The 26,879-nt window shown below is 31.6% G+C and overlaps 2 protein-coding genes across 5 annotated transcripts; both read right to left on the bottom strand.

The window, feature by feature from the left end:
- Positions 1-172: 172 nt before the first annotated feature.
- Positions 173-5,592, bottom strand: LOC141690107 (uncharacterized). Of its 3 annotated transcripts, none has more exons than XM_074494748.1 (8): positions 5,437-5,592; positions 3,380-4,647; positions 3,204-3,294; positions 2,864-3,021; positions 2,722-2,773; positions 2,205-2,284; positions 2,020-2,113; positions 173-1,706 (listed from the first exon to the last, which is right to left on the bottom strand). In XM_074494748.1, exons 2-8 carry the CDS (start codon positions 4,553-4,555, stop codon positions 1,171-1,173), a joined length of 2,187 nt encoding a protein of 728 aa, XP_074350849.1. In that variant the 5' UTR covers positions 4,556-4,647; positions 5,437-5,592; the 3' UTR covers positions 173-1,170. The 3 variants fall into 3 exon arrangements, with proteins under 3 accessions (XP_074350849.1, XP_074350851.1, XP_074350850.1); XM_074494750.1 differs by having other exon boundaries at positions 3,380-4,611; positions 5,437-5,579; XM_074494749.1 differs by lacking the exon at positions 5,437-5,592 and adding an exon at positions 5,136-5,391.
- An 11,919-nt stretch (positions 5,593-17,511) lies between these two features.
- Positions 17,512-21,710, bottom strand: LOC141693839 (histone-lysine N-methyltransferase ATXR6). Of its 2 annotated transcripts, none has more exons than XM_074499014.1 (6): positions 21,204-21,710; positions 19,586-19,666; positions 19,273-19,502; positions 18,713-18,813; positions 18,402-18,614; positions 17,512-17,843 (listed from the first exon to the last, which is right to left on the bottom strand). In XM_074499014.1, the coding sequence occupies exons 1-6, from the start codon at positions 21,463-21,465 to the stop codon at positions 17,684-17,686; spliced, it is 1,047 nt and encodes a 348-aa protein (XP_074355115.1). In that variant the 5' UTR covers positions 21,466-21,710; the 3' UTR covers positions 17,512-17,683. The 2 variants fall into 2 exon arrangements, 1 of the variants encoding a protein (XP_074355115.1); XR_012563291.1 differs by having other exon boundaries at positions 17,705-17,843; positions 18,325-18,614.
- Between the last annotated feature and the right edge of the window lie 5,169 nt (positions 21,711-26,879).

Here is a 26,879-nt window from a genome sequence, read left to right as displayed (position 1 = left end):
ATATTTATATATTACTATACCTTAAAAAGTAATTTGGTTCACCCTATTATCAAAAATGTGAATCAGTATTTACATTATTTACATCAGTTGTGAGCGGTTGGAAGATGGCCCTATGTCACTAATTTAAAACATGTGATAGTTTTGACCTTTGACCTCGGTTAGTTCCTTCAGCTTATACAAGTAATAGGACGAAAATATTTATAGACCGATTGTATACAAAAAGAATTTGCAATTCTACATTTAGTCTAGATATCGAGATTCCTATTAAGCTTCAGGGGTTACTACCCTAGAAACCTGATTCTATTTGGATTGACATTTTAGTGATTTGTGAATGAAAAAATTGTACCCATCAATGCCAGTGACATAATTTAGCTCCTAATCCAGATCAAAGGAACTCTGTTGTGAATCCTCTATAGGAAGAGAGAGAACCTTGTCAGTTTCAGCCATCAGCAACTACAGCCTGATGCTGATGCGTTCATCACGAGTATGAGTAGAGCACCGACAAGCTTGTCAGCAGAAATTGGGTGTGAGAGCACTCCGATAGCTCAGCTGCAACTAACCCCTCCATGGATCGAATGGCAGACAAGGAACTCAATCATTTAGACAGGCCATTAAACCATGCGACGAGAAACTTGCCCTACTACTTTCTCCTCAATCATTCAGATAGGGCCATTAAACCATGCAAGGAGAAACTTGCCCTACTATTTTCTCTGAAATGAATACCAACCACTGGCTAATGCACTCTATCATTCCACTGTGTGATTGTGGAAAGCAGACAGAGTTTCCACAAGGCCCCATATGCACGTCCCTCAAAAGATATGAATCTTAAACAAGGCGCCCAACAACAAACTGAATTTGTATCTTTTATTGGCTGCCAAGAGCTATGCTTCCCAATAAAGAATACTAAAGAATAGCAGATTTATGATGAGTCGATGAGTGATGTCCATAATGCGGATAAGGATCCTCAGCTGTATATCGATTATTGGCTATTTTCCTCTAATATCTGCACATGGCCAATAGATACTTTTTTTAAGTTCCCGGTAGCACATCCACCACACATGCAATGAATTAATCAGCGCTTTTGCCAACGACCACTTTCTATCTGCCTTGCGTCAAAATGGCCAATATGATAGAATCCTGGAAAAAAAGGTGCCCTACCAGGAAGGGTTTCTAGAGAGCAACTGGTAGCCCATAATTGTGGAACGATCTTATTCTACCATCCCAACCTGCAGTAACAATTACCAGACCCCAAGCATGAGTTTTTGACGAACTCTGGCAAGAGGTTTTTAAAAACTTGTATTGAGATTTACACAATGCAGACGGTGGAGCACAAGGAGGACTTGAGGGAAGCTTCTCCTCTGGCCAAGTTGCAGATCCTTTAGGGATAGACTCGACTAGGAACCCTTGGCCCACAGAGAAACAATCAGATGGCGAGAAAGGGCGCCTGTTCAATATACACTCGTCTACAACCTGTAAACTGCATCCACTTTTTAAGCTCCCTGATCTCAAACCAGACCAAGGAATTGCCACCGAAGCATCATTGGAAAAACACTCAAAGGACCTGCTAGTTTTTGGTCGGGACGCAGGCGACGCGTCCTGAATGCTACAATTCCAAAAATACACATTTGAATCATCACAAGCTGAGATAATATGCTTCCCATCAGAAGTAAACGAGGCAGATATCTGGTTTGCTGCACTTTTTGGACCTAGAGAAAAAAAAATATTCAATAAACAAACCAAAAGGTATAGAACCTGATAAGATACGTTCAAAAACCTGAAAAGCTACATTCAAAAGGAAATAAACAAGCACATTGATGTACAATAAATTGCAGAAAAATTGAGAATGTAGAAAAGACCAAATGGGTTACATTTTTAAAGATTCAACCACCAATTTTAGCTGGTTATAAATGTAGCACAAGCAAAGAATGCATTTCTTAGATTGTTATCAGATGGATTCCAAGATAATAACTTCATCGGTATTAGAAGTAGAAAAAATATACCACCAAGCTGTGTACATACCCTTGAACTTGCCAATTATGTCAATCTCCTGAAGAATTCTAACTTGTGAATCCGCACTAGAAACCATTACTTTGCTTGGATCTTGCTCAAAAAACTGCAGTTGAACATTAAATAACTAGAATAAGTACACCAGATATTAAAAGCAAATATCAAAACACCAAACACTTCTAGGAGATGATGACTACCTGAAAGCCTGTTACCCTTTTGCACTTTGGTTTCTTCTTATTATTCAAGCAGATCAGAGCTTCCAGTTGGATATGACTATCTGATTTATACAAGAGCAGATTAACTTGTCAGACTTTATTCCCTTTTTCCTTCAGATTGAAAGGCGCTATATGAACAGAACTATGGTCTATTATATGTACTACCTAATGTAGTTTCAAAACTAAGACAAATTGTACCATAGATGTAATAAGTTAGAGAACTATATTGCGGTCAAGAGCCTATAGTAACCAACAGCTGTAAATTTTCATTTACCGAAAATATGCCAAAAACATCCTATGTTCAAAGCTAAAGCAGAACCACTACAACTTTAAAATAAAAATCTCATGTCCTCTAACAGTAGTCAGTATAGTATACATTAATATGCCATGTGTAATTAAAAAACCAACGATAATATGATCAGCAGACTTCAAAAGCCTCTACATTTTCTTTTTTCACAAGTAAACATATTGATTAATTGAAACCCATAGCAGAATTTACCTGTTACACTGAAAAATCTGCAGTTGCCTGTCACATAGCCAATGATCCCACCCTATATGACAAGCAAGATTTTTAGTACATCCTCCTGTATTGAACTTATCCCTTCTTTTAAAAATCATGAAAAGAACTTGAGTAATCGAACCTGCCCATCAGGACGATAAGAAACAGCAGTCACTATATCTCTCACATCTGTCCAATCAACAACTTGTCCACCATCAATTGCCCAGATGCGAACTTTTCCATCAATTGAACCACTGATAAATTGATTATCATTGACAGGGTTAAACTGAACACAAGTCACTGCATTTCATTTATAAAATGCAGACATATTAGTACAACGAAGACTACTACAACCACTGTGCAAGTTTAGTAATCACAGAGAGTAAACAATAAATTTATCAAACCCAAAAAGAAAATTATAAAATTAGCAGCAATACATTGAAATCAATATAAAAAAGAGATCACAGAGAATAAACACTTACCATAATTACCGTGTGGAAAAGCTTTAAGACAATGGTCACATCCTACTTTCCACAGGCGCACAGTTTCATCGATGGAAGATGATATTAGATGCTAGACCAAAAAAAATAACCATTAAAAATCTATCAATTTCGATCAAAATTTAAAACTGATGTAAACCAATTTGCAATTAACTTACATTATCATTTGACCATGAGAGGTCTAAAATTTCTCCTTTGTGCCCACGAAACTCGTGAAGTGGTTTCTCCAAAATTCGGAATACCGCTGGAGGAAAAATGACACATGCTGAATCTGTTCTTTTTGTCAGGCTTTTGCTACTATTTTTTTCCTGCTCGTTCATTAAGGGAGCCAGTTCAGAAAGCAAATTTACGGTGAAGTATATGCAAGATGGGTCTATTACTGGAATGTCAATTTCATTTAATCTCTTATCTTCCACAACTTGCCACACGCGAACAATCCCATCTTCACCTGCACTAGCAAGGAATTTCCCATCATGACTGAATTTCATGGTCAAGATCGAACCATCATGTGCCTGAATATCTTGCCCTGCAAAAAGAGCCGATAGCTCCTTCAACCGCTTTTTGGAGTGCCGAACATTCACTCTTTGAATCCTTTCTCTCGTAATTGAGTCGGCTCCAATTGATCTCAAACTGTCAACTGTCCCTTCCCTCTTCGTAATGCAGGAGAAGGAACGGAGTTTCCTTAACCACTTACTTTTTACCCTGCTTACCGCCTTTGGTACATTGCCAGGGACCTCAATTTCTTGCTGCACTTGTTGCTGAACCAAAGGAAATGATGGAGAAGGCTTCACATTACCACATGTTAACAATTGGCCCCCATCCATAACTTTGATTTTACCAAGATTGGTGCTTGTCCCCATTTCATTATCATCACACTCCAAACCATTATTTACATTAGCAGCTCGGTATATGAAATTTTCTGTCGAGCTCAATCCTCTTGACAAATCCAAATCATCATTGGACAAGCTAGTCAGAGAGGACCGGCTAGAACAAAATTCATATTCGGAAAATGAGTTTCTCAACACAGCACCAGTACTCTCCTTAATTCTATCAATCTCTCCTTGGAAGCTGCCGCCGTCATATGCATCTGCTATATCATGTCCAGAAGCTTTACGATCTAAGCCTAAACCCATGAGTCTGAAGAATTGACTACGACGCTTTCGCACACTTAAGGGTCCCTTAGCCCAGACCTCATACTGATAGCTACTACATACTCCATTTTCATCATTACATCTAGATTCCTTTTCTGAACCCGAATCAGAAAAAGACGAGGCAATGTCATCATGAGCATCAAAGAATCGATATTCTTCATCATCAGTACAGGAGCTGCCCATAATTCCTTGAGTTTAACCCATGAAATCCCACCTCAAGAAACCATCTTTTATAACACCTAGGCAATGTGCTATTTCCAGGTCAATGTAAAAACCTAAAATAATAATAACCACAATTTAAAAAAATCAAAAAAAAAAACCAACAAGAAACAGAAAACACAACAACCAAGATGAGTAAAACAGCAAAAAATACATAAACAAATAGCCAACAGAAAGACAACAGTAAAAAATAAAAACACAGTGGATCCAACAACATGGATCCCAATCTAAACCCATTGAACCTAGTCTAGAGTAAAATAGTAGCTCAACATACAATCTTTAAACAAAACCCATTCATAATTTCACAAATTATCCATAGATATATGAGCCTTTTATCATATAACAAAGAAAAAAAAAGTGCCTCAAACACAACTTAACTCATAAACAAGTAAAAGTCACAACATTAAAAATGCAAGTGACGAATGTGAGGACGTTTTAACATCAGATTGCCTACATTTGAAGCAAGGAATTAAGAATATATCCATATCTATACATATAAAAAATAAAAAACATCATGTGACATGTGTAAAGAGAGAGTTCTTACAGAACTAAGTGAAATCTGTGGATCAGTTTATCAGAATTGTTGTAACCCACTGTTTCTACACCAAAATTCTTGACAATAAAAAAAACTAGAAAAAATAAAAATAAATAAAGAAGGGGGGGGGTGTGAAATCTTGGTAATGGTGAGAAATAAGAAGTATTGTTGTTGGGGGTGTAGTTAAGTAGAACTAGTACATGTAAAGAGATGATAGAGAAGTGATGTAAATTGTAAGTACAAAGTACATATGTATATGTAATGAAACAACATGTAAGAGATAAGTTATGTAATGACGGCAAACAAGTACCAACTTAAAAGCCGACCACCATGAGTTTCTTCTTCAAGTTGGGTTATCTGTACATTAGTAGTGTTGGAACAAACTAACCAGAAACTATCTCCCAACTAATACTATTTGTATACTCTCTACCTCTTCGTGCGTGTGTCTAATTTTCTTAATTATATATGCACACACCTGTGCTGTTCTTTTTATAATTTGTGAGACTTTGTTTTCATTTATCTATCCACCTCCTAACTAATTTACCATTTCTTTCCGAATTAAGTTTTGTAATCTTTTCCTTTCAATGTTCGAAACTGCTTTATTTAATTCAACTTCCTGAAATTTTGTACATATTATACGGATGCTAATTTTTCAAGTTCGGCAGTTTTTAAATGTTTCCAAGTAGAAGCGATTAACAGACAAATGGTGGTCTTATCCTTTTTAGGTGTGTTTTTAGAGAACAAAATAAACAAAGGGAAATTATTTTGTCAAAATAAATAAATAAAAGGAAATTGTCAAAATAAACAAAGGGAAATTATTTTGTCAAAATAAATAAATAAAAGGAAATTGTCATCTCTGCCCTTTTATTTTATTTTTTTCATATTAAGGTGGTGTTTTTTGTGTTTTCCTTATATCATATCTTTTATATTCCCTCCATATCTCTCAATTGTTATCGTTTGTAGAGAATATTCGGCAAGCACTTTAAGATGGATAAAAAATGAAGTTCAATAAATTTTTTTTAAAAAAATATTTTTCTGAATAAAAATTTAAACATTCTATTTTTATTCAGGAATTTAAAAAAAATTATGAAATTATACTTTTTATTTACCTTAACACGCGTGCTGGACACTCTTTTAAAAATGATAACAATTATAAGAAACTGAGGAAGTATATAATAAGCGTAAGAGACTTTTTATCCAAAATTTGGTTCATTTACCGCCAAAACAATCTCAACTAATATTGATATAATATTTTAAAATTAGACGATTAAAATTATATATTATTCGAAAAATAAGGTTTCCAAAATTAATTGAAAGAATTCTTGATGCAATCATGAATAGAAAATTGTTATGTTATTTTATTACAATTCAAACATCAAAATATATAATACAATATCCTAATTTATAATTATATATAAAATATGATTAGAGGATCGATCAATTAAAATTAACACAAAATTTAGTTTAATAAGAAAATGTGATCAACATTTTTTTGAATATAAATAACAGGACATCTAGTCAATATGGTGACTGTGACCAAATTAAACGAGAGGTAGGTATAACTTTCCTTCTTATTAGACGGACAAAAACTTTACAAATATAATAACATGATAAAATTTAATTTTAATTATTTTAGAATATAAAACAAGGAAAGATACGTAACAGTCGTAGATGATCGATCTACTTCCAAAATCATGTATACGTAGTCAAACGGCAAGAACTTGACTAATGAAAGTAGTAGGATTATAATATATTTTTGAAGCGTAAATCATGTTCGGCATAAATAAAGTATGCAAAATGTAAGAAGTTTGAATTGTCAATTAGCAGTCGCGGTTTTGTTATTTTTTTCAATCGTTCGGCGAGAAAATAGACCCCCTCATTCCTTGCACGCTTAACGTTTGCCATTATTTTTATCACACACTAGAATATTATTTGACCGAAATTGTTACACTCGGGTCTACGTTAAGGAGCTATTTTGTTACATTTCTCAAAACATCACAACTTCAACATTTGTTTTTCCCCATTCCAAATACAATATATTATTAAGGCTATCGTAGTATTTATCACTTATAAATATTTTGTATAAATGTAATCTAATAATTTTTTCCTGAAAGATTAAGATATTATTTAATAAAGTTCATCATCATGCTTCACAGAAAAATATTAATAAGTTTGTATATATTTTATAATATTTATATATATATATATCTGATTTAAAAAATTCATATATAAAAATATTATCACTCGTAATTTTTTGATAACCTAAAACTTTTTCTTTTTGAGCGACATTTCTTATAAACAATATTAAACAGAATTTAAATAGTTAAAGTTGTTCCCAATTTTTTTTAATAAAAACTCAATTTTTCCAGGAAAGCTTGACATAACAAAATATTAAGATAATTAAAAGATCTTCAAAATGCATTCACTAACAGGTGGTATACTGTCCGCAAGAGTTAGCTCAGTTGGTTAAAGAGGATAACTATCATCTTGAATACAAGTTCGAATTTCACTGGATGAAAATTTATAATTATGTCTCATGAGTTGAGTATGTCCCTTAAATACAGTTTATTTTGATTCACGTGGTGGGATTTACCCGATACACACCCGAATGGTAGCGGATGCGGGTTGTCTACGATAAAAAAAAAATATATGATTGACTAAAGTTATATAGAATAATGATTACATTAAATTTGTTAAACATGGGTTCGTCTACAGTGACATGGAATATAATAATTCTCTATATTTGAAACTAGTTTATTTATTATTTCAAACTTTTATAAATAAAACATATTTTAATGTGATAAAAGCCGGCGTAATACGTAATTGGCTTCCTTTTTAGTTAATTACCATTTAAGCTGAAATACTTATATATTTTTTAAAATTTATAATTTTGATATAATTTATCTACTTTTAGGAAGTTGCATTTTGGTATTAGGTAATGTAATGAGACAAATAGTTACAAAAACATAATTACCAGGAGATAAAGTTGGAAAGGTTAGTTAAATCTCCACTTAGCATAATCTTTACACAAAGTCTAAACATGATTTGTACTCTTGCTTCCCTTTTAACGAACAACTGGCTTTTATAGGTAAATTCAATCCTCGACAAAATTATTTTTTAACCTCTAATCATCCTCGTGATACCCGACCAACATACTTGTAATATTGGTGAAATGCTTATGATAGAGACAGTAATCCTAAAATTCAGTAAATGATTTGTCAAACATAATTTGACTTTAACACTTTTATAAAAATTAATATAATTTTGTAATGGAGATATATGTGTACTCGTGTAGATTTTTATTAAAATTATAATTTTCTTTATATCATAAATGATTTTAATTTATAAGTATTAAGACTTTTTGTGTCTTTAAGAGACAATATAAATTGTGGATGGTAATTAATATTTTGAAAATCGTATATTTTTTTATTATATTGATCAATATATTTTAATACTTAAAATTTACTTGCTCTATATTATCATCGTATAAATTATAATATTTTTGAATCAGGTCAACCAAAGGAACTAATTTCATTTGGTTAGAGTTTCATCATACTATATAGCATTTTAGTTATTATTTATATTTCCAGATATTATAACTATATAAATTGGATTGTTTATTTATATTAGATAATTTGGTACATTTAATTATTATGATAATTTAAAACTATTTATTTTTCCCTTGTATGCGGTATACTCGCTATACTTTGAAAAAGCAACACTTGAATTTATAGGTTTTATTTTTTCTATCATTAGAGGTTTATTGTCTAAATGTCCATAAATATATTTATATGTCTTCTAGGTTAGATAATAAATTTTTTTGAAAGAAAAAATTTCCTAGATATTGTATCTTCTTACAATTCATCTATGTCAAAAAAAATTCCTCCATCCATTTTTTATAAAAATATATATATGGTCATGGTTTTATGAATTTATATTTAAAATAAAATGACATATTTTGCCTAAATAAAACAGGGAAGAAGATTATATGTATTTTTGATTAATATTTAGATAAATCTATATTTTTCACATCAATAAAAGAAACAAAGATAAAATTAAGGAGTATATAGCATGATTGATTTAAATATAATTAATTGTTTGATCATGCGGGTTTGAGTCGGCATAAATAATTGAACCTATGCCTTACAATTGTTTTGCAAAAGTTCTAACAACTTTGTTTTCCAATTATTGAAATTTACTAATAACTTATAATCATATTTTTCTTTTACATTTGCTATTTTTTATCATATTATCATATAATATTTTTTTAATTAACATATATATAATATTTCATTAAATACACACGATATGAAGTAGAGTTAATCAAACTGAAATCAAGTATTATACATTTACGATGGAATATATACAATAGCTCAATAAATATATTTTATCCCAATTTATCACTAACAACATATATTTAATTTAAATTAATTATTATATAGAACAAGTTTTATTATTTGACTGGATCCATTCTATAATATTTATTGAAATATAATCACGACAAATGACATAGAATTACTTGTAAAATTCTAAAAGGATTTATAATTTTAAACAAATAGTTATGACAATTGAGTCAAATTTATAAAATAATTTTAAAATACAAATAAATACTATTGTTGAATTAGTATATGGAGAAAGATTAAAATCATTCACAAATAAAAGTCGTCAAAGATTATAATAACGTTCTAATAATCACTATACTCGAAAACAATCCATTGATGACCTATATCAACCCGGTCATCATAATAACGTATTCTCAAATACATATATCATGTTAAACACATATATTATTAACTACACTTCAACGCCATGAATATAACAATCTTGTATAACGCTTTAATACGATATCAATGAAGTTGGACGGAGATATTATCGATTTCAAACAGGGGCGGACCGAGGGGGTGGCTGGGGTTGGAATTTCTATAATTGCAACATTTACATGTAATATGATATTGTATGATAATTATCCCCTTTAATCTTATTTTTTTTAGCCCCTGTCGATCTTCTGATAATCTAGAACATCACTAAATAGAACGCACAAGTAGTTATTGATTGGTGTTTGGTGTTTGTGTATCAGGTGTTTAAGCTTTCTTAATAAAAATAATTATTTTAATGTTAATTATATATATATATATACCACTTAAAGATTAAAAATGGCCTATTAGTATTTTTTACAAAAAATCGAGAATTTAGCTCCACTCAATAAATTATTTAAACATCTATTTTAATTTTTCAACTTGTAAATTTATATATAAAAAAACAAAAAATAATCTTAAAATTAAAATTTATGTATAATTTTATTTTTTATATTAAGCTAATTTTTTATTCAGCCCCAGACAATAAAATATTCTGGGTCCGCCCATGATTCCAAATACAACAAGTTTCAATTATCATACACCCATAAATATTGGACCTACAAAAACTGCAAGTAGTGTCGAAAAATCTTTAACTCAAAGATTACATCTACCAAAAATATCTATCATAACCAGAATCATCAAAGACTGAAAAGAAAAAAAATTGAAACACTACAAAATATTTCATCACTAAAAAGTCTAAACAATCATTTGGTATAAGTTGTTTCCAATGATATTTTTACTGCATTTCAAATAAATTATTCAGTACTATACATTTTATTTTCTAACAAAACCGTACTAAAGTTTTTAAATAAATAAAAGTAACTCTTTTTGTCTTTTTTCATGATAAAATATAAGAACAAATCTTTCTATATATTTTTAGTGGCCATATATTTTTCTTATTTTCTTATTTTTAAATATATTTACACCTATTTTTAAAATTGAAAGATGAAAAAACTGATAATTAGATCGTTTTTAGTGAACAAAATGATATATGGGTTCCATTTCAGTGACCAATTTTATATTTAACACAAAAATACTTAATATTATATAAATAATATTATTTCAAAACTTAGTGCATTACAAGTTAAAATCATAAATATAATTCGTTATCCAACACTTTGAGAAATACACTATCACACGTATCTTGTATTACTTGTCACTTATAAAAGTTGATGACAATAATAATTTTGGTACGAAGTTGAAAAAATATAACAAAGATATTTTTTTCCGTTTAATATAAAAAATATTATGTATTCTACATCTATGCTTCAAAACTTTACATTTTACAATTTGTTCTTCTTTTCGTAAAAGATATATAAATGTAATTGTATGTAATGGATAATTGTAAATTTAAGTTTTCGGTTTTATGCTATTTCTTTCACATTCAGCTTGCAAAAATTAAGAGTGTAGAAATTTAATTACAAAACGAATTTTTTTAAATTTAACATCTCACATCTAAAATGACAGCCGACATATATTTTGATGACTTTTAGAGAATGATTCGTACTTCGCAGGGATTATAATTAATTAAAATATATAATAGATTAAAACATAATTATTTTTTGATCATGCAGGGCTTGGATTCGGCATAAATAATAATATTGTACACAATATAGTAAAAACAAAAATTCGCCTACAAAAAACCTTGAACAATATCTTTTGAGTACGTAGCTTCACGCTCCAAATGACAAATGCAATTATATGCAAGTTAGTTATTTCCGCAAGTATTGTCCCTTATATACATATATGTTTACATAGCTAAGTTGATAATCTGCTGCTTGTGTTTGAGTATGAGTTCTTCTATAAATTAAAGTCCATTTTTGAGTTAAATATTGGATCATGAGTGCGTTTCATTTTATGTAAATATGGAACATAAATAATATCTAAACCTAACATCGCCAAGTAATGCAATCTATGTCATGCTGCATTTCAATTCAAATTATACAAATCTTCTATAGTTGGATTCTCACAACGACTAAAGAAGAAGTAAAAGAAATGAAAATGAATAAAATAACAGGACATGCCACCTTTTTAGATGTTAATATGGAGTTGGATTGACCTGGAGATACCAAATACAGGAATACAAATAAAGGAGATCTTGATCACGTTACTTACAAGACGTACAGTTACATGTGTGTGTATACTTAAATTGTCCAAATTTAAATTTATACATAAAATACGTAGGTGCATTAAGATAACGATGTACTAATAAATTAATAATGAATGGATGGTGAGCGTTTAGCTGCACAATTAAGCAAGAAATCAATCTCTGGAGAAGCCCACGAACAGAATCTCACATTTATTCTCTATATTGTTTTAATTACTACACATATCAACTGTGCAGTATACATACTACATGCATGATCTAGTTAGATACAGTTAAATGTTAATCATCTGCATGCATGGATTCACAAAATTTAACATTTCACACTCTCCAACTATTGACTTTATTTCACAAGGCAAAACGGAGAATGTGAAAAATTTTATTAAAAGAATTGTTTTGCTTTATAAAAGAATGTCAATGCGCGCTCATGATGTATTTAGGTGAGTCATGTAAGTACTAAGTACGCACGGAGAGTTTTAATATTTTTCATCAAATTTTCTAATTTAATCACTTTTTTCCGAAGTTGGGATCTCAAACATTTTCTCGCCCCACTGCCTTCTCCCACTTGTTGAGACCCTTTCCTTTAATATTTTTGTATATATTATATTGAGAGAATTGTATTATGCATCGGTTAACTTTTACCCAAATTTAATATTATATACTACCTATTTTCAGAAATTACAGTTTGCAATTCTTAACTTTCAGTTCGTATTTAAAATACATCACTTTGACAGTTTTAATTAAAACAATGAGGAGTAAAATAAGATTTTTAATGTAAAATATAAATAAATTAAGTATTTATAATTCGAAAAAAGCTAAAAATATTTATAATAATGAATTCTCCCCCTTAAATAAACACTAAAATAATAATAATGTCAAATAATTAAAAAAATGATATATTTAATATTTAAATTATATATACAATTAAAATTAAATTTTAAATTTATATATGTAAAATTTAATTTTAGTGGAATTATAAATTTTTGAAATCAACACCATGTAATAAAAAAAGAAATTGAAATTACTAGTATGACTCAAAAATTCAAAAATATAAATATATATAATTCAATTTTTAATATAATTTAGAACATATAAAATTTATTTTTATTAATTTTTAAGCTGAAATTCCTATTTTGTCCCTATCCAATAAAAAAAATTAGGCAAAAGGGTATTATTTGTATCGGGTTTCAAAGAAGAAGGGTGTAAATTATAATTTTAAAAATAGATATATAATATTGATTTTAGGCAAAAAAAATAAGGGATAAAAAATGTCATTCTCTCTTATACGGGGATGGATAATTTTTCTTTTCTTTTAAAAAAGAAGAAGAAGAGATTGTCTTAAAATTCCGATCTCAGTTACCTAATTAAACAGTTACTTACCTAATTGGCTAAATCATATATGAACAGTTACTTGGTCAGAAGCACCACTTTAGCTTGTGCAGTGAACTGTTGCATCCAATTTCCCGGTTTCAAGATTTACGCACCCTAAAGTCTAACATGTGATTCTTGAAGTCCACACTGGTTGCTTATATGATTAATAGCCACCAGTTTTAATTTTTACACTAAAATGTCCAACACGGACACCCACATCACTATAAGAAATTTTGGTGAAAAATTCTGGTGCTCAATTCAAAAATTATTTTTTTTTGTTAAAAATTGGGTGTGAAGTTTAAAAAACGATCGACTAATAATGATCAAAATGACCGACCTATAAAAAAATTGACAGTCTCCTTTCAGAATTATCGATATTCATTGATGGTTATTATGGTTTAGCCACAAAAATTCTCGAAGATAATAACCAATTCGGTCGCTTCTCATACCGATCAACTATATCGACCGATCGTTGGTCATATTATATTAAAAATGATCGAAAAAACCGGCTGGAATTAGCATGGTAGATTGAGGTGCAAGGCCACGTGTATGTGGGCCTTTGGGGTACATGACATGTCGTGGACATTCTGATATGTGGTAGTTGTCCGGGTTATTTAACATAACATTGGAACAATAAAATATATACGATCATGGATAATCCGGTCATTATTGGGAAATACTTATTTTACGTAGATCCCGTGTACTTTAGAATACAAAGTCTAAATAGTTAGAGCAAGTAGTTAGAGGAGATTAACATGGATATATTAGCGGTATCTTATATACAATGTACATCATTTTAAAATTTAAAAATTCAAACAATCCCTTGTTAAATAACAACAATTTTCTTTAAATATGTGGAAACGCAGCATATAGAATATTAACGGAAGCTCACGTATGGACGGAGCTGATTGCACATGAACGAACGATTCCTTGATTCACTCCATGATTAGCCATGCACTGCCGAACTAGGTTGTAATTGACGATGTGCTTTAATAAGTAAGTTAAAAAGAAACAAATATGCGATGCCAATGAATTGATATTCTGGAATTTGTTGGCCTTCAATTAATTCATGTCCATTGGTATGGATTAGTGGCCGACACTTTGCTCAATTGCTCAACTAATTTCCGTATACATCACAACGATGGATATATTATACTAGTGCTTTGATAATCACCCCTATATATATTTTCATCCGCTTCTATATCTGTATTTTGTTAATCCATCCAAAACACAGAATTTAATTCGCAGATTTTATATTTTTTATTAATGGGAATATGTCAAAAATATTCTTCTTTTGTTCAAAACTACGCGGATTGCGAAGTTTTCAATCCATTTTGTGAAAATACGGACAGAATTGCATATGATCTCATATAATTGATTTAAAAGAGTTGTATATTTTAATTGAGACACAATCCTGTGAAATGAAATTAGTGATGCATATATATATAAATAAATGAGTTAGAACAAAACAAGTAAAGCGACATTACATGCATCATAAAGGTCCATTGGTCCTACTAATGGAAAAGCTGATTTATCTGCTTCTTTTTTTTATATATAACAAAACTACATAATAAAAAAAGTTGGCAATAACAAAAGGCCACAAATTTGACGCAATTGATTTTTTACTTTATTTTCCTCCCCACAAATGAACGCATTTCTCTACTAACAAGCATGGACTCTGAACGAAGGGTCATATTCCCGAACAATCATGTTCTATTTAAATTTTATCTAACATATTATTTTAGGTCCATCAGGTTTATATTTCAAAAACTCAAATTTGAGGGTTTTTTTAAATCTTCCGCAGATATTTTTCGCGGAAGGGTTTTTTTCTTTCCGTGAATATTTTTCACGAAAGGGTTTTTATCTTTTCTGCGGATATTTTCTGCGCAAGGAAAATATTCGCGGAAAGGTAAAAAAAAATCTTAAATTTGGGTTCGTGAAATAATGATCAAAGGATTCTCAAGCACTGTATTGAATATAACTTATATAACACACGGTTGTTAGGGATTAACACCCATCCATGAATACTTATTGAATTTTTAGAGTGTTAAGGATTAAAACCATACATGAATGCCTATTGAATTTTTAGTTCTGGTAAATCAACAAAGTTGAGATATCTTTTCCGATAAATTAGAAAGCTGGCCTATCCAAATTTCAAAGTGTCCTTGTTTTGTTGTTTTATTTGCAATTGCAGTGAACCCAAAAGTATGTGTAACTCTTGTGTTTTTATTTTATCAGAAAAACAAAAAAAAAATATTAACCTTCTAAAAATTATAGGTGAAATGTGTTACAAATAATGCATGTTTATATAAGAGACCCTGTAGTTTTAGTGAAATGTGTGTATTTTAATTTGTTATAAGAAGAATCAGTGAGTCAGATAATCCAAACTTTTTGAAAGGGGAAGTAAATATATAACTTGAGCTAGTAATTATTTAAATAACACTAAATAATACACAAACAAAATAATAGTTTTTGTCATTTCATTTTTACATATTTTTTAAACAAAATATGTTATAAAGTGATTAGGAAATTGTTACCATTAGACCACTTCCACCAAAGAACAGATTTACTTGAGCTTAGTGGTTTGTGGAGTGCTCCCCCTTGGTTTTGTTTTACTGATTGGTTCCAAATTTGTTTTAATTGTATCATTGCTTCTTCTTGTCATTTATATTTCTTTTGTTGCCTTTTTGTTTTACATAATTTTAATTTATCCACTAGCCCCCTACTATTTAAAAGCGGCAGATTAAACACAACTGTACATGATCCTTTTTTTTTTGCAACATGCAAATGCTGCAAATAGTACCCCCTTCCGGTTTATAACAAATATAGGAACAAAACAAACACCAGTATCCTCATGGTCAATAAACGTGTATGTACCCTGTATAGATTGCATTTAATATTTCTTCTCAAAGTGACCGGAATCATCCAAATTTTGATTATTCCTAAATTATCCGTAATAATAAATCACGATTTTTCGCTGAATCCGATTGGATAAAAACTTTTGCTCTTAAATAGTTTTTCAACGTGATTTGGGATAATCTAGTGATCAAGGTTCATCTATGATCACTCTCTGAAATTTGTCTGAGTATACTGATTCGTAAATCAATAAAGTCTAATTGTTTTTAAGAAAAAACATATGTACTGGACTGATTAATTAAACGGACTCAAAGTAAATAAACAAAAAATGTACTTGTTGGTGGGTTAAAATTTTGTTTTTCTATGAGCAGATCCAGACCATTGTTACCTTCTATTAACTGGACCACACTATGATTTATATTTGCAGAATTAGGGTGGTCCATTATATGATTCATAACAATAACTATAAACATCATATAAGGCATTTAAGTGATGTTTTGGACCCCCTACAGCTTCTGCACCCCCGAGGGTCACAACTCACAAGCTATTATACAATTTTTTCAGTGTTGTGTAGTTTCTTTTTACACTAGAAAACACCATCATCTTTCAATCTTCCTTCCTGCTCTTGCAAACTACTTGTAAATCTACTGCATTGGGAACCTGACCTAGTCTACAAGGATTTTTCTTGTTTAAAGTTTTTAATTCTAATGGCATACTGACTATCTCATGGCCATTCATTTAGTTGATTCTAATGGGGGATACTCCCTATCCCTTGATCCTAACTGCTCCCTGGAGTTGTAAAACTCACTGAACTTTTTATTTTCAAATTTATTCCCTCATCACAATTGATCTCGACTAGTAGTTAAAAAACACTAGACCTGGTAACCTTAACAGCTCTTCTTGGATCATGCTTTAAACCAGTCCACTATGCCCAATAACTAACTAAGCTTTTTCTTTGAGTTCTTGTCCACTCTTCTATTTTCTTCACCATTTCCCCAAGTTTCAGAATTCCCAACTAATACTACCTTGAATGTTAGACCCAGGCCCAAAGGTATCAGTTAAAAGGCCTAGTTGGGATATTCTGTAGGGGTGCTAGTCAGACATGAGACTTTCTGAAATCAGCACACTCTTATGGGGTGCAAAAAGTGCATGAAAATAGTAAAGCATAAGAAATTAAACACACTTTGACATGAGCAAATATTAAAAGTCATTAATAACTCATTTCCATTTCATTCTGAGCCAAAAACTGTTTTCTGCTTCTACAGATGTATAGTTATATATTATGAAATGCTACATAATTAGCATGGGCATGTGACTGCGTAAGTTACCCAGAATGTTTTAAGATGAACATAAGAGCGGCAAAGACGATGTCAAACAAAATGCTGAGTTGGGTATTCATGCTCATATCCATTGTAATCATAATACAACCTTTCTCCTTTATGAATGTCTCTGGTTGCAATCAACAGAACCCGAGCTTCGCCATTGACATCAAATCTGACACATTTCACATTCTGCTTCTTTTTCCCTTCCCTGAATAAAAAAAAAAATTGTATCAGTACCATAGGAAGGCACTATAGTGTATTTTTAACTATTCTGGTAACTAGCAAATTCATGAATTCTGCCCATAAATCCCAATATCTATTTTATCAATACCTGCCTGTGTGTGTGTGTCATAGCAACCTTTCACTATAAAATCATGTCAATATGCTTATGCATTATGAAGAATGAAGAGTTTTCAGTTTGCATTTCATCAAACATTAAAAACATCAGCTTTGATAATTTAGTCATTTATGTCTCTTGTCTTCATCAAGTAACTTGTTATGTTAATTATATGAATCAAGGTTTTAATAACCTGTAATATTTATCATTATAGTACATGATTAGCATTAGAGACGAAACCTCCCCACCATATGTGGTTGATACCATTAATGAAGCGTGGAATATTGCTAAGTTCAGGTCATTTATATATTAGTACATGATTAGCATCAGAAATGAAACAAAATCTACTCACCGTGTGTGGTTATTGATACCATTAACGAAGCGTGCAATATTGCTACGTTTATCAGGACAGATCACAAGGCTACTCACCGTGTGTGGTTATTGATACCATTAACGAAGCGTGCAATATTGCTACGTTTATCAGGACAGATCACAAGGCTCTTCGAAGAATCAGCGGCACAAATAAGGGTCATCATGCTATCCCCTTCATCATCCTCGCGCTTCTTCAAGTAATCAACATCTCCAACATATTCTGTGATTATCGTTAAATCTCTTATTGTCTTGTCTGCCTCAACAGTAAATCTGTTGCATACAAATACAACAACTAAGGCTTATGGTAAAAAACAAAAAAAAGAAACTACATAATGCTGCTAGCTGATGAAAACTAGGGAATTACTCACCCTTCAATGGGGTCGAAAACAACCATAAGAGGTGGCCATTCCCCTCTTTCCATCATGCTTTTACAAAGATCAAGGGTATCTGTATCCTCTTTTGACATAACCTGATACAGTGTTCCCAACAAACGAGCTTCAATAAAAAAAACATTCTGTATATAAATTCATTACTTATAAGTACAAGTTCGTCATAAGCTAAATAATTCAACTCTGCTTATCTTATTTTATTGTAAGAATTAAAAATTCATCAGCTGAGTGTGATCAGACAACGGTTTCTAAATTAAGATCTTGCTATATACTTTCACAAAACTACACGTTCTTAAATATGTGAGCGTCAATCGCATTTGTTTAAAATATCAACAACTAGGGTGTATATAGATTTGGAATTGGATCAAGATTTTACACTTATACAAGTTTTTCTGGTTAAACTGATATCATAAAAAGGCGAATAATCTTGAACAAGACTGCCTTGCATACCAATAATTATATTCTAGCTGCTTTTAGGAAAAATTTAGCATACAAATAGCAAACACTACTTCAACAGATCACTAGACAGTTAAATGTACCTGCATTCCTTCGCGCTCTAACGCAGAACAATTAGCTGACCTCGGTGCCATACCAGGAATGTACGTTAGCTCATTACTATAGTCTGCACCAGTTGCAGTTAATGCTGCAGCCAATGATTGCATCTGTTTAAATCTCATTGATGAATCCTCACTTGGACTGAATGGCAACAATTTTCTCTTCTTCTTTGATGTCCGTAAGATAGTTGTGCGCTTTCTCTTCTTCTTGCAGTCTGAATTAAAAGGAAAAGCAACATTACTATATAGAAGATAAAGAAGTCATATGACCAGAAGACTAAAGTTAAGCACCATTTACCTGGAGTAAGTTTTTCAGCTAACTGTGAACACCTTTGAATGCGGAAGAAGTCAACAATTTTGGTTTGAGTCATAGAGATGGCTGAAAATCAAATTACACTTGAACAAATTAGACAGATCAAAAAAGCTTTCTAAGTTTTGTACTGAGTATTTTACAAATTAAAGCATGTCTCTGGCTAGTCAGGTATGTTAACATATAAAGTCATACAAGTGTTCTGGAATTAACAGCATCCCTCTCTAGTGCCCCTAAATTTTGTGGCTTATAACTAACATTCCAATCAACTCTAAAAGATGGCAGAGATCCAAACATAATTATATTACGAGTAACAAAGATATACTCGATCTAACAAATGTGAATAATGACATTAAGAACTTCATTAGCTGCCGCATTAGGTTCTGCACATGCCTCTACTACGGAAAATAGAATCCGATAAAGAAATTGGCATTTCTGCGTAACAAACAGAATATTTAGATCTGTTTAACCAACGTTCTTTTTGGCAGACAGCATATTAAAAAGACATGTTCTTACAACCCGTTATTAGAACCGGCCAGAGTAAAACATCATGCCATTCCAGACAGCATATTAAAAAGCATGGAATGAAGTATTTACATGAGAGCCAAGAAGCATATAATTACATTCATTACAAAAACAAGTGAGCAATTCCATTGCACTTCTTTCTGGTGCTTTTTGGACAGTGGTCTACTTGTGTTTCAAGCCTGAGAAACACCGACTAAGGAAATAACAAAATAACTAATCCATGCATTTTCCAGACCATTCCGTTGTCAATTCATAGTATACTCGAAGTATAAAGCCATATATTTGAGCTTCCAACTTCACTACCTAAATCTAGTAAATTACTAATGAACAAAATAGACATAAAGATTTAAATCTTGATAGTGGGTAACAATATCTCAATACAAATTTACAGTACTTGCATTCCGCCAAAGCAAATATGTTAACAACATTCCTAAAGTGATCAAAGCATATAAGAAGCTAACATCTCTTACATCAATCCAATTCAATGTTCAAAATTTGTATTACTCCAATTATGAGAAATAAAATAGCACCCACACCACTCCCATTCCCCTGACAAAATCTACAATCTACACAGATATTAAATTTTCTAATATTGTATCTATAACAGGCATTTCTTCAAACACATTACTGGCATTCACCTTTATGAAAAAATATGCAAAACCCCATTCTTAAAAATTCATTTCCCAAGAAGACCACATTTTGAATCACACCCACTTCACACAAAACACATACATGCACACCCAACAATACATAAGATAAAATTGGAAGGGAGAGAAGGGGGGAAATAGAGGGGGGAGTGAGAGAAAGGGAAGGGGAGAAGGAGAGGGAGGGAGTGAGAGAGAGAGGGAGGGAGAGAGAGAGGGAGGGAGGGAGGGAGAGCGAGCGAGCGAGCGAGAGAGAGAGAGAGAGAGAGAGAGAGAGAGAGAGAGAGAGAGAGAGAGAGAGAGAGAGAGAGAGAGAGAGAGAGAGAGAGAGAGAGAGAGAGAGAGAGAGAGAGAGAGAGAGAGAGAGAGAGAGAGAGAGAGAGAGAGAGAGAGAGAGAGAGAGAGAGAGAGAGAGAGAGAGAGCAAATCACACATACATTTGGGTTTGGTCTGAATGTGAACAGCACAATCAGGACAAAACCAAGAGCCCTTAGGAACACAAGGAAGAATAGGCCTAAGACAAAACAAATGAAACCCTTTATCACACTTATCACACAAAAGCAACTCCGCCGCATTATCACCAGACCCACATTTGTCACACACAGATTCATCGTACTCCGACTTTTTCGCCTTCGACTTCCTAGCTGGAAGAGGAGCTTGGGTTCTTCGCCTAGCTGTTATGCTGGGAGAATTAACCATCTTCGCCGCCGCTAGAGATCTAGGTCAAGATGTGGTATATGTATGCAAGTAAATGTGAGGTGAATTGAAAGGGGGGGATGTACAGTGTGTTTAAAAACGGATAAAATTGGGGAAATGAAAGAGTGAATTACGCGGGATTGTCATGAATTAAATTACGCGGGAATGAATCTCTGAATGTGGCGCTAAAATCGTCTCTTGAGATTTGGGGGAAAAGCCGATTAGAAAGCCTACTGCACATCCAGTTGTTTTGAGTTATTGATTTTTATTTTTTTTATTCTTTTTTTTTACTCATATTTTTTTATTCTTAATTATATTATATCCAAATTATGTGCAGACGAACCCAATAAACATAAAAATTTATAGATTTAAGTCATTTTAATTAATTGTTTCTTTTTAATTATGATGGATCTTTTGTATAAAAAAATACATGAATTAAAATGACCAAAATTTATAAATATAAATATTTATTGTGTGCTTATGGACACCTGATAGAAAAACCGATATTATATTCTTGAAAGAAGAAATTAATAGAATAAAGTTTTATTTTACTTCGAATGTGAAAGCATTTTGAAGACCAAGGTTTTAAATCTTTGTTTTTGACAATTATAAAATTAATTACAAAAGAATCAAATGAAAATAAAATTTAATAAGATGGTATGTTGTTTGTAGGATATATATTTTTAAAACGAATTAAGTTTTTTTTTTCAAACTAAAACGAATTAAGTTAGTCCGTAGAATGATCTATATAGGTTTTAAAATGTGTTCAAATTATTATAGTTGAATATTTTTTTAAATAAATAGGTCCGCTGAAATGGGTTTGAAAAAAGGGTCAAGTCTCAACTCTCAACATTATTAGATTTTAGAGATTTATTTTAATAAAAAGAAAATATTGATAACATGGAGTATAAAATAGTGTAATTAATTTTTAATTAACCAATGGTGCACGATAACATTAGGCATATGGTATCATGGACAGCTCAAGCATTCTTTGGGACGTAGGTATTGGAAGCCCATTATGACCTGGACTGCACCTGCAATTAGTTGGATCAAAAGTATTGGAAGCCCGTTATGACTTAATATATGTCCAACTGCTATTATCCATTTTTTGGCAGAAATTACTGTTACCTGTAACGCGAGTTAAGAAACGCACATAAAGGTGCGGTGGGCCGGATTTTGTTTTCGGCGTAAAAATTTCGGTCTTTTTTAAAACGGATAAATCTGTGTTTTTTTAAAAACTGGACATGATCAAGTCAGACTTTCTCTAAAATATAAAACTCGTTTTAAGATGGTGCACCGAACAATAATCTCATGCGGAATTTTGTAATTTATATGTTAATATTAATTTACATTCCATGGTTGTCATTGTCCGAGTAGGTTTTATATCGGAAGCCAATAACATCTTAAGTTGAAATAGTTGATATCAAAAATTAATTATCATTTTTAAAAATTACACTCAAGGTTTTCATTTATACCCCAATTCTTGAATCAAATACTCTATAAGACACACATTATCTCAAATATAATCTTCTCTAGCAAATTAATTTCTTAAATCTTTGTTATTCAAACTTATTACTCAATAGTAACAAATTACACATTAAACTATATAAAAATAATGAAAAAATTGCAACTTAAACTATGAATTCAATATACATATACATGTATATTTTAAAAATCAGAATATGAGATATTTAATTAATGCAGTTATATTTATCATTGAAAAAATATAGTGTATTTTCTATGATCAACAAGATAAAAATAAATATATCCAAATATATTTATATATAGAGTTAATTTTCAAATATCTTAACTATACACTGCATTCTTGACCAAGTTGATATATTATTATATCTCGTATTGTAAATTTTGTGTAAAAGATGAAACAAAAAGATTTTATTGAACTAACTAACTGTTTACATTTACAAAGATTGAGATTTTATATACTACAAGTCTAACATTGGAACTAAAATAAATTAGCGGGAAAAGTTGTTACTCCCTAATTAACTTAAGTCTAATAAACGAGCTGAATGAGGTGGCAAGTTCTGCTGAGCTGGAATCGAACACGTGGAAGATTGTGATATATTAATAGTCTGATTCAAGTTGGGAGGTGTTTGATGTTGAAGATCAATCAACCCTATCTTGGAAACTAAACTCTGCAACTGAGGAGAAGGAACATATTTGGTGAAAATGCCGGTCTATTGACTTCTGGTAGGAAGACAGGTCAATTGTAACAGCCACTCTAAGACCTCGTCTCGAGTAAAATGACAGTCAACTTCAATATGCTTTGTACGCTCGTGAAAGACTGGATTTCGAGCAATATGCAGGGCATATTGGTTGTCACAATGTAAGGTAACAAGAGTGAGATATGTAATACAATTTCCTGCAATAATTTGACCATCCAGGTAACTTCAGAAGCAACATTAGCCATGTCACGAATTCAGCCTCTGAACTGGACCTGGATACAGTGGATTGTTTCTTGGATTTCCAAGGAACCGGTGAAGTACCAAGCATCAAAATATAACATGTAACAGACTTACGGGTGTCCTGGCCAGATGCCCAGTCTGAATCAAAATAAGCTTATAGTGTAAGAGCAGAAGAACCATTTAAGAGAATACCTTGGCCATATGTGTGAAAGTGTGATACAATGCTGATAAGTGGGAGGTATGAGGCATCTGCTTAAACTGACTTAGAGTTTGTACTGAATAGCACAAATCAGGTCTACTATTTGTCATAATATTAAGTTTGCCCAGAAGAGACCGGTAAACATCTGAATTGAGTAGTGGTTCTCCTTCAGAAGCCTGTAGTTTGAGATTCAGAGGAAGTGGAGTGAAAGCTTTTCCAGGAGAAATCCACATCCTTACAAAGAGCAATCAATTCATTTGTGAACTTCTTTTGACTAAGAACCACTCCTTGAGGCAGATATGAAATTTCTATGCCTAAAAAATATTGCAAGATACCCAGATCTTTGATGCCAATGTGCTCCTTGACATACTTAATATGACAGGCATCACTTCCAGTGATTACTATGCTATCAACATATACAGCTAGGAGAGTAATATCGGTTGTTGTTTTATGCAGAAACAAGTTGGCTTCATTTTGAGATTGTGAAAACCTTTGGGCCAGTATTTCAGTAGCTAATTTCTCAAAACAAGTCCTTGAAGATTGCTTTAAAATATATATGGTTTTTCTCAATTTACACACCAAATTACCAGGATTATCCATGCCTTCAGTAACTAACATATACACTTCTTCACCTAACTCCCCATGAATGAAGGCATTGTTGACGTCTAATTGAAATAAATCCCATTTTTTACTAGCTGCTAAAGCAATTAAGCACCTAACAGATTTCATTTTGATAACTGGGAAAAAAATTTCTACATAATCCACACCATATTTCTGATTATACACTTTGGCTACTAATCTAGCCTTGCATTTTTCTAATGTAACATCATAATGTAATTTTACCTTATTCACCCACTTACTACCAATTGGTTTCTTTCCTTTTGGTAAAGGAACCAAATCCCGGGTTTGGGTTAATTTCAAAGATGAAATCTCTTTATTCATGGCATCTACCTAGAGAGGGTGTTGTGATGCTTCTTGGTAATTTTTAGGTTCAAAAATAGTAGAGAGAGAAGCTACCATGGCATGATGATATGAAGGTAAATGATCAGATAATATAATATTTGTCAGATGTGTTCCAGACTGTGAAGAAGAGAAATTACAGTGGAAGTCTTTCAAATAAGATGGTGGTTTTCTGTAGCAGACCGCACTTCCGAACTATTAAATTTAAATTAAAACTAATACAAAATACAATCATTAATTACAAAGATGATTATTACAAAAGCACAGCTAACGGAAGCGGTCCAAAAGTGAATCTACTCCAAAACTAAGGTCTTCGAAACTTCAATACTATCCAACTCGAATCTTAGGCAAAACTTGAAATTGTAAGTAACGAGCTATACATCCCAACAATAAAATAATCGATCCAACTAGTAGGTCAAATAACACATACACATATAACAAAATATGATAAACAAGTACTTTCGATATATATTCTTATTCTTATTTTTATTTTTATTCGATACACACAATACACATAACACATAAACAACAATAATTTGAAATTCATAATTCATTCCACGACCACTACAACCCGGTGATAACGAACCTAAATTTTCACAAAACTGTCACTACAATCCGGTGACTATGGTCCTAAGTTCTTATTCGATATTTTCACAAACCATGACATAAATCACAGAATCCAAAATTATCGTTGGCACACAACACATATACGATAATACATATACTATAACACATGTTACCTTCAAATATATCATCAATCAGCCTAAATTTTGATAATCAAATATATACACATGACATACAATTTTGAAAAACACTAGCAAGATCGATCAAAAACTTACCTCAAAACCTGATCAGATCTGAATTTTCTCATTTTGACCTTCTAAACGACGTTTTCTTGGAAAACACAAAATACGAAAGTTGTAGAAAACGAAAAGATCTTTCCGAAAAGTCAAGGATCAACAAATTCCGACTTACGATGAATTTTATACGAATTTTACAATACTGCTGATTTTTGTGTAAAAGACCTACGAATTTTATGAATAAAAACGAGGAAGACGAATAGGATGTATTTATAACGATACAAAATTCTATATCTTAACCTACAAGTTATCCATATTAGAATCTGATCCAAATTCTAGGCTCATTACTCTAATTCAATTTTAAATCCTAGTCTTTATCTAATTTAATACTTTTTATTATATTATTCTATTATTAATCGGATTCTAAAAATTACGGGATATTATATTTTCTAACCATGTCATACTGTCTAGTTATCAAGGTTGTATTGGTTTCTATATGACTGGAAGATGTGGAAGTAGTAGGTGAAGGGGGAATCTCATTATTTCCAACAGAAGAAGAAGTTGGTGAATCAGAATTAGGAACAGTGTGCGGAAAAGATGGTGTATCAACATCAAGGTCAAAACTAGAAATAGAAGTGACAGTGGGTAATATGAATATCAAAAGAAGGAGTCTCAAATATAATACGAAATGGAAAATCACTTTCCTGAAAATGGACATCTCTAGAAATAAACAGGATGCTGAATCTTAAATCATAGACTCCATAACCCTTTTGTGTATTTGAGTATCCCAGAAACACACATGATGTAACTCTTGGGTCAAACTTAGACCTATGAGCTGCAGCAGTGGAAACAAAACATGAACATCCAAATGTTTTTAAATGTTCCAGTGATGGTAATTTTTGAAACAGTTTATAATATGGGGTTTGAAATTGAATAGAAGAAAGAAGCATTTTGTTTATAAGATAGGTTGCACATAGAATAGCATCACCCCAAAATTTTAATGGAACTTTTGATTGAAAGAATAGAGATCTAGCA

This window comes from Apium graveolens, chromosome 10 (assembly GCF_009905375.1).
Source record: "Apium graveolens cultivar Ventura chromosome 10, ASM990537v1, whole genome shotgun sequence".
In the NCBI taxonomy this organism is placed as follows: Eukaryota; Viridiplantae; Streptophyta; class Magnoliopsida; order Apiales; family Apiaceae; genus Apium; species Apium graveolens.
This window is presented reverse-complemented; position numbering and strand designations above follow the sequence as displayed.